The sequence below is a fragment of the Ambystoma mexicanum genome, chromosome 3q (genome assembly GCF_040938575.1).
Source record: "Ambystoma mexicanum isolate Mex_15411 chromosome 3q, UKY_AmexF1_1, whole genome shotgun sequence".
Lineage (NCBI taxonomy): Eukaryota > Metazoa > Chordata > Amphibia > Caudata > Ambystomatidae > Ambystoma > Ambystoma mexicanum.
In genome coordinates, this window is record NC_090926.1 from 1,230,204,959 (window position 1) to 1,230,220,296 (window position 15,338).

At 47.3% G+C, this 15,338-nt stretch overlaps 1 protein-coding gene across 4 annotated transcripts in view; it reads left to right on the forward strand.

Moving 5' to 3' along the window:
* LOC138447799 (coiled-coil domain-containing protein 159-like) overlaps positions 1 to 15,338 on the forward strand; it is a 1,059,213-nt gene that overhangs the window by 787,816 nt on the left and 256,059 nt on the right. For all 4 annotated transcript variants that reach the window (XM_069604155.1, XM_069604157.1, XM_069604156.1 and 1 more), the window contains 2 exons: positions 12,615 to 12,691; positions 13,452 to 13,558. In XM_069604155.1, coding sequence (XP_069460256.1) covers positions 12,615 to 12,691; positions 13,452 to 13,558 — 184 coding nt within the window. The remainder of the gene's footprint in view (positions 1 to 12,614; positions 12,692 to 13,451; positions 13,559 to 15,338) is intronic.

Consider the following 15,338-nt stretch of genomic DNA (forward strand, 5'->3'; position numbering starts at 1 on the left):
GTCTCTCTGTGTGAGGGACATACAATAATAAAGTGTATTAAATGGGCGCATATGTAATAAAAGAAGGGTAAAACAAATCTATACGAATATACAATAAGCATAGCTAAGTGTCTCATTCCAGTAACCATGAGAATAACCTTGCTGGGTACTCCAAAAAGGGCTGGCATGCTCTTCAAGGGGCGAAGAGCTGCAGTGAGGTGGGGTTTTGCGGTCCCGGTGGGGTCCGTGCACGGGAGTCCTCAGGCAGGCGCTGGGGCTCACTTAAAGTGCTGGTGAAAGAACCCTGTGGGTAAGTATGACAGGGGTCAGCAATTGTGTGCCTTAGCGGGAACACGGGAGAGAGGGGTAAATCCAATAGGCTAAAAATCCATGTTACCTGTGGGGTGGGGTCCGTGTTCCGCGGGATAGACCCAGTTAGGAAAGGAAGGAAGGTGCCTGCATCTGAGGAGCAGAAGAACTGAAAGGAAAGGGGAGGCAACATGAGTGGATCACCAGGACCCTGGGAACTCCGGAGTGCCAGTCAGATGAATAAATAAATAAAAAAATTTAAAAAATGCTATCATATTGAGTGGAAAAAGTGGGGGGAAGGCGAACGTCCTAGCCCTTGGCAGATGAAACCATCCGAGTAATGCAGCAGTTCAGCCGAAGTCTGGTGCTGCAAGTGAGAACCTGTAGGAGCATTAAGGGGCAAGTCAGCGACCGATTCGGGAGCACCTGCGGGGCGAGGGGAGAGTGCGAGGGTGAATGAATTACCTTTAGAAAAAGGTGCTGGCTTGGGAGGCGAACGTCCTGGTCCGAAGATTGTGCTAGCTCTGCCGGATTGAGGAGAGGCGAGCTGTGTAAATAAGCCGGGCGTGCATGCACAAGGGGAAAGTGTCACCTGGTGGTGCGCATGTGTGTCCAGTGGAGTACTTGCCTGAGGGAGATACGGTAGGGGGCTGGGCCCCCCTGCATGGGGGAGCAGTGCTGATTGCCTGTGATGACTGTTTTAGAGGTACGAACACATAGTTCCCTGCAAGTCAAATTGTGCCTGAAGTAAAGCAATACAGGAAAACATGATTATGTTATGTATATATGTGCGTGAGGTGTATTGCCAGCATGAGACAAATAAACCAAGTACATGAGCAAATCACTATCTGCATCTAGTAAACATCGTGTTTCACTGGCAGGAGAGTAAACCAGGAGTAGGAAGAGAAGCAAACTTGAGCCTTTTGAAACAAAAGTAATATCCTGGAAGGAGAGTAAACCAGGAGTGAGAAGTAAAATTATATCCTGGCAGGAGAGTGAACCAGGAGTGAGAAGTAAAGTCATATCCTGGCAGGAGAGTTAACCAGGAGTGGGACATGAAGTGATATCCTAGCAAGGAAGTACACCAGGAGTGACAAGTGAAGTAATATTGTAGCAAGGAAGGAAACCAGGAGTGATATTTGAAATGACAACCTGGCAAGAGAGTAAGCCAGGAGTGAAAATACAAGTTAACATGAAATTGCAGATTCAAAAGAGAGGATTTTAAGTACCAAAGAGAAAATCACAAATACCCTGGAAAAAAAGAGTATACCAGAGTTAGAAAGTTGAGCCGAGTGTGACAAGTTGAACAAACAAAAGAACTGTGTGTTTAAGGAGGACTCACAGGATGAGTATACACCCCTCTGACCCCCCGAACTGTGATAAAGTGACATTGAAACCATTAGAAGAAATCTAGGGGAAGGGAAGACCCCTTTCCTGGTGGAAATGTAATCTCTTTTATTTTTGTCAATTTAGAACCTTTGTTTTGTTGAGAACACTGAAAGCTAGAACAATGTAGCTCATAGAGATCCCCTTGTACACATTATTCTGAGTTTAGCATGTCTGAGACAGTTTAGGGTTTTTGGCAGAGGACAGAGGACGCTCTTTGATTTTATATCCTGACTCAGAAATGTCTTAGTTTTATTGAGGCAGGAAACCCCTCTTAGGATTAGGGATAGATACAGTTTCTCCCACCCGTCCTATTAATTTGTGCTTAATAAAAGTCTGTAATCCAAACTAAACATGCCACTGTCTCTAAGTTTTACTCTTGATCCCTTACATGTGATGTCAGGAGTGTGATCTGACTCAGCTGATACAAACTGGGGGACCCTGTTGTGACGTAAACAGTATAGAGTGTTAACCTCCCACTCGCGTTGGCTACCACCTATATACATACTACCAGTCCCCTATAGTTGCTTGACTGATTGGCCCGGCCCTCTAACACGTGGTCCTTCTACTCTGTCATCTTGGTTCTCTGCTACCTCATTGGTGAGGTACCTGGAATGTTACCCTCACCATTTGCTTTGTCACATGGTGTGCACCTAGTCATTGACATGAGCTCAGTGGATAACTCCAAGGTCAAATTGGCTCTTTACAATAATGCTACACTTCTCTTGATGCCAGGTTTGCGGGAGCCTTCACCATGCCTCCCAGTCGCTGAACTACATTTGTTGGCATCACCTCCTGCTCCTCATATCACAAATCACAGGGTGTTTCACTCCTCGCTCCGCCCTCATCAGCTGCCGCTACATGGAGCATTGTCTGGGCCTTTCATGGACCGAACTATTCAACCGAATTCTGAGGATTTAGGCATTCTGTTGTTCAGGTATCTGGCAGTTCAAATGGGATAGCCATTCTCCTGGGGGTGCCTGTGCCCTAATTCTACACTGAGCATTTTGGCAGTTCAAGACCTCCACCACGGCTCCCATGGGATTGTCCTTCAGGACGGGCGCAGCCCTGCCCATGCTCGGCCATTTATATTCCTTTCTGGTTTCGCAGACCTACAGCGCAATACAATCAAACATGTTATTTGTTCGACCTGAAGGCCTCTATGCTCGATTTCACTTCTGAGGCTTGAAAAAGGGAGATTATTCGAACTTTTTATTGCACTACACTGCCACACTTCCAAGACTGGGACCAGTGTCTACATCATTATTGTTCTCCACTATATTTTGACTACTATACTACAATATCACCCATGCCCTATACTTGGGCCCATCTACACTTACGTGACTACTACAAAACAACAATATTTATTATTCCCACTTTGCAAGTCCCACCCCCTGCAGCCGGGCACATTCACTTTCGTGTGTGCTAAAAGATTTTTCTGCGCCTAAATCGTTTGCGTGAGTATGGTAGCAGATCGTGCATCCCAACAGGTTCAATCAGTTACCTATACTAGGAGGCACTGGTCCAAGAATGGGGCTCCTGCCCAAAGAGAGATAGTGTAGGCTCTGTAAGTTTACACAAAATATGCAAAAGCCCACAAACCAGCTTCCTTTTCCCCCTGTTTTGGTGAGATTTTTAGATAACTCTAGACCTATTCATGTTTACCCCTTGACTATCAAAAAGGGCGAATAACCATGTGTTATCCGAAAATATATATGTTTTAATGTTTTATCAAAACCAATCACTAATTACAGTGCATCAATATAAAAACAACAACATAATCCAAATTCATTCTGACAATGACATCTACAAATATATGTACAACTCATATTGCGAAAATGCATACAATTCAGGCTCTTTTATGAATGGGTAGACGGATGATCCGTATCCCTACCACTACTTTCTAATAATACCCCCTTGATTTATGAGGGCAAAAACATGTGTCTACACTCCAAAACTGTGTTTCTAGGACCAAAGATGATCATAAGAAAAATGCACATAAATCAATTTTAATTGCATTTTCTGTTGGTGCTGTCTTCAGGGCACTTCATCTTTTTCCTATGTTCCCATTTCTTCGTATGCCTTCACACGATACTAGCCATACTCGTACTTTTCTAAAAAAAAATTACAAACAATTCAACTATAAGAAACAATTCTGCTTAAAAAACATGGTTACTGCAACTTTCAGCATGACAAGTCTATTATGGCATACTTTTCGTCTTCATCTCTATCTCTTTCTAAACAGAAGGATACATTTTTTCTAGGCATCATCATTACCCATAGAAGTATATTTCCTTCAGAATTTCTATTTGTTCTGAACACTTTCAAGCAAACCCCCATTACTCTACACTTTCTATTTTTCGATGTGTGAATTCACTAATTATTGCTATTTGACCTGTGTCACAAAGTACCTTTGTCATTGCTCCTCAACGGTTACAGGTTCTGCAAATGTCCCGTGATTTTTTTTAATGGAAGCCTTTGTCGGTAATTGTCACCCTACTGCCAGCTTAATTCTAAAGGCAGAAAGATAATTGTATCGTCCGGGTATTCTATATGGGATAACATACTTTCTCTAACAGTATAACATTTCCCTATGATCCCGATTATATAAAAACTGCATATTTTTGGAGGATATGTTTGATGGCAAATAACTCCCATTTGACCATGGCTTTGTTTAAGATGTGGCAAAATATTGCAAGTATGTTAGACACAGCGACACAATGAAAACTGTTTAAATGTGTTCTGGCGATTGGGCAGGGCAGAGAGGATGGTTCGAATGAACTGTGTTGTTGATTAGGACTATTAACTATATTGTGATTGTATTGATATTTTAAAGGAGCGAATATCATGATTGCACTATGGAAGTAGTTTTTAGGGTAAATTGCCTATAAGTAATTTAGGGTAGTACATATGAGGAAAAGTGTTTTTATTATGTATTACTTATGAATTAGATGTTTTATATGGTATAGAAATACATATTTTTATTTGTATGAAAGATGTGAAAAGTTTTTTAACTAAACACATTAATTAAAAAAATTACATTGGATTCTTTCCTAATAAATTGTTACGACACATTTTCGTAAAATTTGGAATACACGCACTGGAGATATTAGAGGTCATAGACACTAGATTAGGTCTAGATAGGACTGAACAACAGTGTTGTATATCTAAACTAGCAAATACACTGGAAACCTTGAAGCATCTGTATTTGGATTGTCTCGCATTGATTTATGATAGAATACGATTTTTTAGAAAGTGTGTGTCTAAGATGGATGCAATATGTTTCAGAATCTTGTTTGGCTAAGAAGACTACAAGGACAACATTTAGGACTACGACCTGCCATAGCAAAATGTTGATGGTTAATTTCCACCAAATCGAACTTAACGGGATATAATAATAATTAGGCATTTATATAGCGCAAGCGCTCTACTGGATGTGCCACTTGACCGGCTTATAATGTAGATGATTGGAGGGCCAGTTGGTGAATTCTCTTATACATTCTGTGCACTTTTGCACATAATGGTAGGAGTTTCTGCTTATTTTTATATGGTCTTTTAAACATGTTCATACTGTATGATAACTGAAGATGTGTAAATATTTGTATCTTTGTTTATTGTATTATATTTTGTAAAGTGCATAAGGGTTGGTTATGATCAAATTACATAATTAAAAAAAAAATGAAATAAAAAATGAAGTTAACTACAAATCGGATTCCAAGATGGCGGCTCACTGAGGCGGACATGTGGCCTCCGCCCCCTCTAGAAGCCGGTACAACCGACAGCACGAAACACACTGGCCTGTAAGTCCCCACGGAGCCAGGGGACGAACGTGACAGCAGGAATACCTAGCAGCGGAGCAGCCGGGGTGCACCCACAGCGGGGGCACAAGGAAACACCAAGGCAGTCAGTCCACGGCAAAGGGAGCACCGCAAGGAAAGCTGGACTACGCCGCAGGGGGCCTGAAATTCCTGCGGGCACTCCTCCTAAAGATCGTGAGCGGCAGGAAGGGAGACAGTGCTCCAGCCTCCCGAGGGCAGACATAGCGGAGACCGGGCTGCCCCCCCCGCCTCCTCATTAAGTGAGCACTGAGGCGTGCTGCGGGGATGCTGTGGTGGCCGCGGAGCAAGGACAGTCATTGAGGAAGCCGAATGCCAGCAGGAGACAGAGGAGGAGCATCGGCAGCACGACGGAGAAGATCAGCTGCGGGGGGCGGCGGAGAGGAGGTAGCCTGTCTTGGAGGTAGCGGCGCCCACCCACTGGGCCCACAACAGACACCACTAGACTCGGGGGGGGGGAGTAGGCAAGCCAGACTGCCCTCAGATGGGCCCCTTGAGACATTGAGCAGGCTGCCACGAAAAACCAGTGAGGAGAGGCGGGAGTCAGACGCTGCGTGGATCCGAGCCCCAGGGCACAGTGGACACTCCCCCATTGATCGTCGGGGGCAATTGGAAACAGATGAACAGCCTGGGGGAATGGCAGACTTTCACCCCCCCAGGAGACAAACCTACGGCTGGCAATCAGACATGCAGATATTCAGCCCAAGGCCCTTGGTGTGCAGCTCGAGTGGAGGACATCACAGCAGGGAGGGCGACTGAGAAGAACTAAGCGCACCCTGGAGGACAGTTAAGCAGACGGATCGGCACATGTGGCAGAAGCCTGGGCAGCACTCAATGCCTCACCAGATCCACAGGAGGTAAGGTGCCCTGTTTGGCCACACGCTTTTTCATAGAACTAGTTGGAGGCAGGGGGGGCAAGGAGAGGAAACCGCAGCGAGGCACCAAGCCCCCGTGCACAGCGCCTGGAACAAATACCCCCCCAGCATCAGAAGCTACCGGAGCAGAAGGCCTGGAATCACCGGGATGACTGGGGGTGAGACACCTGTAGCATCAGACTGTATGCATTGGCCATGCCAGCCCAAACTAAGAACAGTGCTGAAACCCAAACTGCCACGCTGCACTGAGGGCAGACACAGGGTCCACCCCGCTTGGAACACTACAACCCCAGAGATCGGAACTCCGCTCAGTGCCTCTGTAGGAGGCCCATAACCCTTATAGACCTCTCAGGAAATAGAGGAGTAAGTGGAGTGGGACCCTGCCCAGACACGGGAACAGGACCCTCTTGCAGCGAAGACGACAGGGAAGGGGACGGGATCAGCCAAGAGGGCACACTCTCCCAGGAACCGACAGAAAATCTACGATGTGAGGAAGCAGGGGCAAATCAGCGGGGCCCAAGAAACTCCCTCCCAACACAACACAGGTGGGATCCATCCAGCGATGCTAGTCAAGAGACTCTGAAGAAGGGGAGCCCCTGTCACCCCAGCAACGCAAATAACACCACACACACAGACAGAGGACCAGTGCACTGGATTCACCTCACCGGCAGCAACGAAGGCTGATGTAGAGTCCTGATTTCTGGAATTCTCCAACAAAATGACTTGCACATTCCAAGTCCAATTCTCGACCTTCATGGGGGTAATGAAGCAATCCTTATCAGAGCTAAGGAGGGACATTACGGAGCTGGGGGACTGCACAGACACCACAGAGCGGGCCCTGCAGGAGGTGATGGATGTTACCCGGAATACGGAAATAGCCCTGGAAGAACTAACAAGGGTAATGCATAACATCGAGCTGCAATGCGTGGACCTCGAGAATAGGTTCTGCAGATCAAATATTTGAATAAGGAACCTTCCAGAAATGGTACCTGACCAGGAATTGAACAGCAAGGTCACCAGAATCTTTGAATGTCTCCTGGACAAAGACCATGCAGGAAATATCCTGATTGACTGAGTCCACAGAGTCGGCCCCAAGAGACAAGACATGGGCGCAAGACCGCGGGATGTGGTCACAGCATTGGCCAGATTTCTGCAAAAGGAAGCGATCCTCAGGGCAGCACGAACGGTGGAACCAATTCAATATAATGGGGCGGAAGTATACCTCTTCTGAGACCTGGCCCACGCCACTCTCCTGAAAATAAAATAAATGGGACCCATCCTCAGTTTTCTGCAAGACAAACAGCTCAGATACCGTTGGACATTCCCCTTCGGGCTGCTGTTCCAGTGGGAGAAGAAACAGCACAGAGTCACCACACTGCAGGAGAGTCTGCAACTGCTTAACCTAGAGCAAGAGGAGGACTCTGCAGACAAGACACAGCAATCAAAATTGCAGGGCCGCCCCAGACCATGGGAGTGGTTGCAAATGCCAGCGCACCACAATGGCCCCCACCCCCAAAGGGCGCCAAAGCCGCAAACCCCCAGGAGGACGACCCGGGGCCAACTCCACTCTCAAATAACCCGGGACCAGACACTGAACTAAGGTAAATGGAAGTGCTAACAATTCCCTCCGCAATGGGCAGGGGGAAGGGGGCTCATGCCGCTCTCTTGGAATCATAGGGACACATATGGGGGTTTTAGGAAACCCTGCAGGAAGGCCCTGGGACATCGGGTGGTTCCTGCCCCCGTGCCTGGCAAGGGGGGGCTGCACAGGCAAATGGACCCGCCACAGGGTAATGGAGGGTATTGGGGGGAGTTCGGGTTGGGCGGAGGTAAAGGGGCTTGGGGACACAGTTGAGGGGGAGGGAGGGACAGGGCTCAAGTTGGGGGAGACCCTGAAGGAACACCGATCCAAGAAACATACAGGGTCAGAACACGGTTATACCCACAGAGATGATTAGACTGCTCTTGCTGAATATTCAGGGTTTAAATACCCTGGTAAAGCAAAGAAAACTAGAGAGGCTTGTCATGCACCACATGCCAGATATCATCGCACTACAGGAAATCCATATCAAGAAGGCGGACGTCCACCAAATTAAACTAAGGCGGTGTAATACACTTATTCAAGCAAACGCAACAAGCAAGGTCGGGGGGGTTCTAATCGGAATCAAAGCAGGGCTGTCGGTTCGAATCATACCTACTAAATCTGATAGGGAAGGCAGATTTGTGTTTGTAATAGTGGAACTAGACTCCATTACCACCACACAAGCCATGGTCTACGCCCCGAACTCCAGGCAGGATGGGTTTCTCAGAGCGACACTAGGGGTCCTAGAGGGGTTTGCAGAGGGGGAGATTATCCTAACCAGGGATTTTAATCTGGCATGGAACCCACTTAGGGACAGAAGCATCTCCCAACTCCCTCTCCCTCCGCCGACACCGGCCCTCCAGGAAAAGATAGAACACCTCACTCTCCTAGACCTATGGGTAGCCGTGAAGGGACCGGACCCCGGGATTCACATACTATTCCCATGTGCACCAGAATTTCTCACGCATTGATTATATCTGGGGATCCACAACTCTATTGGGCAATACTCACTCTATTGACATACTCCCCATCACCCTTTCGGATCACGCACCTGTACTAGCGACCTTCAACCTCCAACGTCCCCAGCAGGGACTGTGGCTAGGGTCAAACCCACGAGAGGCCTTGTCCGACATGGCCTTGTGAGCGGACATTTAATTAAACATTATGGAATTCTTCAAACTGAATGCGGACTCGGGGTGGGGGCGGGGGGCGGGGCTGTTGCCAATAATATGGGATGCCTTCAAAGCCACCCTGAGAGGGGAGCTAATTGCTTGTGATCTAGTTGGTGAAACCAAAAGCACACCCTGGAGACGGAACTGGAAAGAGAACTCCAGGATATAATGGGGCGATGGAACTCCACGAGAGTGCCTTGAAAAGAACACCAAGATAGCAGGGGTCAGTTAAACATGCTGCAAACAAAAAAGGCTGAATGAGGATTATTAGCATTGAAACACAAATACTATATACATGCCAACAAGGCAGACTGACTACTGGCAAGACAGCTGAAGCAGAAGACTGCAGCCCAGACAATCAAGGGGGATATCACTCCCTGAGGGGAGATAGTACACTCAATGCTCAATATAGCAGCCCAATTTGCGGGCTTCTACAAAAACCTTTATAGCTCAGACAATCCAGAAGAGGTGGCCCAGCAGGACTTCCTCAGAGCATTCATGCTACCCAAGCTATCTGGAGCAGAACGCAATGCACTGGAGATGGAGATCTCTCAAAAAGAGGTACTCCAAGCAATTAAGCATCTCCCCTCGGGTAAAGCCCCAGGACCGGACAGGTACACCCCAGGGTTCTATAAAGCCTATCGACACATACTGGCTCCCAAACATGCGGTGCTGTATAACACCTTTGCCCAATTTGGAAGCATCCCCCCAACGATCGAGGAGGCCAAATTTCTTCTATACCCCAAGCCCGACAAAGACCCCTTGCAGTGTGGGTCTTACAGACCCATCGCATTGATAAATATAGATGCAAATATCTACACCAGAATACTAGCAAGCAGGCTGGAGGGCCTGCTCCCACAACTGATCCACCCTGACCAACCTGGAAAAAAAGCAGTGGAAAGGTACCCCGGTGGTCCTACTCTCCCTAGATGCGGAAAAAGCAGTTGACAGGGTGGAGTGGTCCTTCCAGTTCAACACAATGGGGCAAAAATGGCTTGGGACCGAAATTCATGGCCATGGCCACGGTCAAAGCCAACTACACCAACCCGACAGAGCGTATCCTAATAAATGGGGAAGTGTTGCCTCTGATAAAACTATCAAGGGGCATAAAACAAGGATGCCCCCTATCGTCCCTGTTATTCGCCATATATCTAGAACCATTCTTGGACACAATCCGCATGAATAGGGACATCAGGGCCATCCCATTCTGGAGGGTAGAATATAAGGTAACAGCCAATGTCGATGATATGCTCCTTACTCTTGGGGCGCCAGAGACCTCCCTTCTAGCTGTGATCAATGACATTTGCGGAAGTGGCAGGGTTAAAAGTTAACCTCGCCAAATCGTAGATCCTAAACCTGACTCTGAGGGCTGAAACGCTGGCGCAAGCACAGCACTTGTCCCAATTCAGATGGGTACACACAAGTATAAAGGTATTGGGGATACACTTGACACCATCGCTCGAAGGCCTCTACTGGGCCAACTACCCCTGCAAATTGAACAACTTCGGAAACAACTCAAGACCTGGGACCCACTATCCACCTCCTGGCTCGGCAGAATCAATGCCATCAAAATGACAAACACCCCCAGACTTCTGTACCTCGTTCAAGCCCTGCCAATTGCGGTGCCAGAATCGTTCTTCCGAGCAATATACAAACGTATGGGTGCATACATTTGTAAATGGAGCCCCCGCAGGGTGGCTATGAAAACCCTGCAGTTACCGACTAACTGAGGAGTGCTAAGGCTTGCTGGAGCTCCGCCTTTATTTCAGGGTCGCTCAAATTAGTCATAAAAGACGGGCTCTCGGCAGACTCAGGGAAGATGTGGTGCCAGCTGGACCAGGCAGTAGTGGGCTCCCCACTGGGGGAGGTCCTCTGGCTTCACAAAGAAAGTCACCACCCAATATGCATGCCTCGGATATCACATCCCTAGTGGAGCAACAATCGGATTGGATGGCTCAAAACAGGACCGTCACTACCTTCCCTTCCCCATACACCCCGATATTCGGCAAACCCCAATTCACCCGGGAATTTCTGCAGTGGGCCTTCAAGAAATGGAAAGACGCGGGATGCATCAAAATCGGGGATATGTTCTTGGGCCAGGACATAAAATCATTCCCACAATGCAAGAGGAAATTGGTACTAGAGGAAACCGATAGAATGCAATCCCTCTAATTGAGCCACTGGCTCTTGGATCCCACGATACGAGCAGCGGTCACCAGGCCCCTTATAATATTCGAAAGATTCCTCACAACTGACCCTGGGGATAAACGACTCATATCCAATATCTACAAATGTGGCCTAGATAGGGGCAAAACCGTACCTCGTACATGTACGAGGCCGTGGGAGGTGACACTAGGGGTGCCAATCCCTGGTGAGGACTGGGCAGGGCTCTTGCGAGACATTACTAAACTCACCCAAGCCTCACCGATCAGGGAATTCTGGTACAAACTGATGACACAGTGGCACTATGCCCCCACTAGACTGAAACAGATATATCCCAACACGACCGGGAAATGCTGGAGGGAGTGTGGGGAGGTGGGAGATTGGTTCCACATCTGGAGGGGTTGTTGAAAGCTGGAAGGCTACTGTTATCGAATTGACCAACACCTCCACAGCATCTTTGGCACCAGCACCCACAGAGAGCCGTCGGAGGGGATGCTAGGCATGATCAAGACTGGACAAACACTGGACGAAACCCACCAAGAAAGCCTATGCGATCCTATCCCTGTCAGCACTCCTGGTCATAGCGCAGAAGTGGAAGGCCGTAGACCCTCCAATGGAGCATGACTGCCTTCTAAAAATCTGGCTCTTCACCGCATTGGAGTGCATGACTTATACACTACAAGGGGCGCAAGAAAAATTTGCCGTAGACTGGGAGGAGGTAACGGCCTTTTTGAACAATGACTATCAAAAGAGTTTCTGCCCGCAAACTCTTTGCATCTTGGAAATAGGGTAAGCCATGATCAGGGACACTGGACTGGGTCAGTGGGGGTGAGGGGCATGTATGTTTTCTTCTTTTTAAGAGCCATATGTTGATGGCAATGTCTTATGTCGAAAAAAAATCAATAAAAACATGTTTTAAAAAAAAGAAACTACAAATCAACATTATTTACCAGACCAAGCCTCGCCTTTTTCTGGGTACCAATCCGCTATAAAGGATGCAGGGTGACACCTAGTACCCATACAGTTTACAGCCTACATTGTCTGGTGTACAATAGAAAACTGGAGAGAGGAGGAGGGTCATGGTTGTGTGCATCAGATGACATGGCCACAAATGCTTGCATGAATGGTGCTGTAGTGGACGTGCACTACTTCTTTTAGAAAGCAGTTTCAGGTTTTGACTCATGGCAGTGCCCAGTCCCCTTGGTTGGTAAAAAGTATCTTGTTAAAAGTGCGTTGATGGTCTCAGTGTGCTCTGTACAAGGTTGGCATCTGTCCCGGAGAACAGTTCACAAAGATCTCTTTGGTTTTGCAGGTTGTCAAGAAAACGAAATTTTGAACCACCAGATGGACATTGAAAAAATAAAAGACATTCAGGCAAACTGCAGGAAGGTGGGGAACTCCTTTAGCTTTAAATGGCATGTCCCCCAATGTCTCATCCTTCCCTGTGTGTCTCATACGTGGCTTTTACAAGAAAGTTGCCCAGATAAAGAAACAAAAAAAAAAAACACTGCTTACCATAGTCCATGACTTACTGCGACTGGCCATTAGGTGTCACTGCTGTTCCAATGTCTGCTCTCAGCAGAACACAATCCAGCGCTTCTGTTTGTCCCTGGCAGTCACCACATCACCAGTGGCCAAAGGGGGCAGGAGGGGGTTGGATCATGGCCGCACTGGTATCAGTCTACTTCCTCAAGACCTCAGTCAATGTTGAACAGCGACTGGCTACAGATATCTGTTGCACTAATACCTGTCTTCTCCTTCTTGGAGCCATGGCAATTTCATATTGTGACCTGCAAGTGGGTGTTTCAGCTGCACCCTTTATTTGTCTGTGGGATCAGAGTTTAAGGAAAAGCATATTGTAATCATCGCTGGGCATCCCAGCATCCTGCAGTTGGTGTCCATCTTCTCCTTCTTTGACATTAGCCATTGCAATATTCTCTCAACCCACTGGGTGTCGCTGCTGCACTAGTGTATGTCAGTTTCCTCAAGTCCGTAATCACGGCCATACTATGACTGGCCAATTGATGTCACTGCTGGAATATTGTCTCCCTTCTTCTTTCGGGTCTTCAGTTATTTCTGTAAATGAATGTACGTGTACACTCGTTTTTTAATTCTGCCCCTAATGTTCGTATATTTGCCATCCTCGCAGGTCTTGCGCCAGTTGGTTGGAAACTCTGCTGACTCTGATTGCTGCCAGGAACAAGGCAGGTGCCCAAACAGCAGCAGGCAGATGGACAAGGAACTGGAGAATATATGGTACACCTTACTGTGTGTGTGTTGTGTTGTGCTGTGCTGGTGGGCATTTACACGTGGATAGATGCTGCTGGGAGCAGGGATATAATTTGGGAGTTGCTAGGGGTCGCAGCTGCGACTCCTACGGTCACAGGTGCGACCCCTAGATTTTAAAACATTTCATATTTTTCTTTACATTTTTTGAAAATATATTGATATTTTTTAAATGGAAGCTCCAGTGCTGCTCTGTGTGTGGTGTAGCAGGATCTGGGGGTCGGAGGGCCACATATCCCGCGGGCGGCAAACACAGCAACTCCAGTAATGTTTATTACCATTCTAAAATGGCCATCGCCATGTACTCCAACAACATTGCTTTGCTTAATGATTTATTTGTCACGAGCATCGCACATGTGGATGGACACTTTCTCATTCTCACAGTGGCGTTGGTGGCCCTTATTGAACTGCTCACTTATCACCTGAAATTTTTAGGTGAGCAACGCGGTGTGCTTTATGCTGTTCTTCTGTATAATGTTTGGTTTGTGTACTTCATTTTACCTACCATTTACCTATTACCTGTCATTTTGACACTGTTGTGTCTGTATTTTTGGCTGTTTCGATTTCATTCAAGTATTTACATTATTCCTGACACGGCATGTCAGCAGTGTCATTTACGGGTATGGCCTTCATCATTTTGGCAATTTATTGTTTTACTGCTCGTTTTTCATTGACAATGAGTGTCCTCATGCCTCATGAGGGCTGTTAGCACCGTGTTCAAGCTCCAGGCTGGAACCGCTGTTAAGGAAGACCTTAACAGCGGAAGGGAGAGTAAGGACTGCTTCTTCGGGGCTGTCGTGTATGCCATAATGGCTGACAGGTGGACCTTGATTGAAGACAGCGAAAGACCTGCTTTGGCTAAGTGCAATAAGTAGGGAAGTACTTGCTCAACCGAAGCGTGAGAGGATCAATAGCGTGTGTCTCACACCACTTGGAAAAACGAGTCCATTTCCATGGCTAAATTAATCATTATTTTTATCACCGAGGATTCCCAGTCTGACGACGGGGAATATTCAAGCATGTGAATCTATGAATGCTACCAATGCTGGAGAAATACAGTTACAAGTAATTAACTAAGACTTATTTGACTTGATTGGCGCTTTAAAAAATATTTACTACAGCTTTTAAGTTATGTTAAATAACTTAATGTATTTTGTATTAAAAATAACCAAGTTACTGTGCCTCATTACGAGTCCGGCCTCAACCGTGCCGGTTATGTCTCCGCCAGTGTTCTTCTTATTTGTTGGTGCAGTGATATTTTTCCCTGCATTGCCGTGGGTGTTGTTCTCTGTACGGGTCCGGCGGTTCCGCGTGGTAGAGGCTCCGGATCAAAGGCTTCGAGTCCACGTCTCCGGTTTCACGCCTTTTGGTGCGGCGTCTGCAGCAGCTTAGGCCACGCCAGCAGGGTTCCACGGCTCACTCCTCCGTCCCCAGTGAGAGGTTTTCTGCGAGGTTTTGCCCGTATCTGCATGGGCACTTCCAATGCCATCTGGCCCCATTGGTATGTATTTATGCTGGATTTTGAGGAGTTATTGGGCTCAGCATGTCGTCCATCGGCAGTGCTCCCTCAACCAGCCGCCATCTTGCTCGGGCTCTCGAGCGCCCCCACCTGTATTCATGTCTTTCTAATTACAGTGGGGGCGGGGGGAATGTTGCCTGGGTCAAACATTCCCACCAGTTTGGTGAAATCGTGATGCGTGAAAGAAGATGGGGGTGGACTGGCATTACACAACCATCACGGTTCCCACTG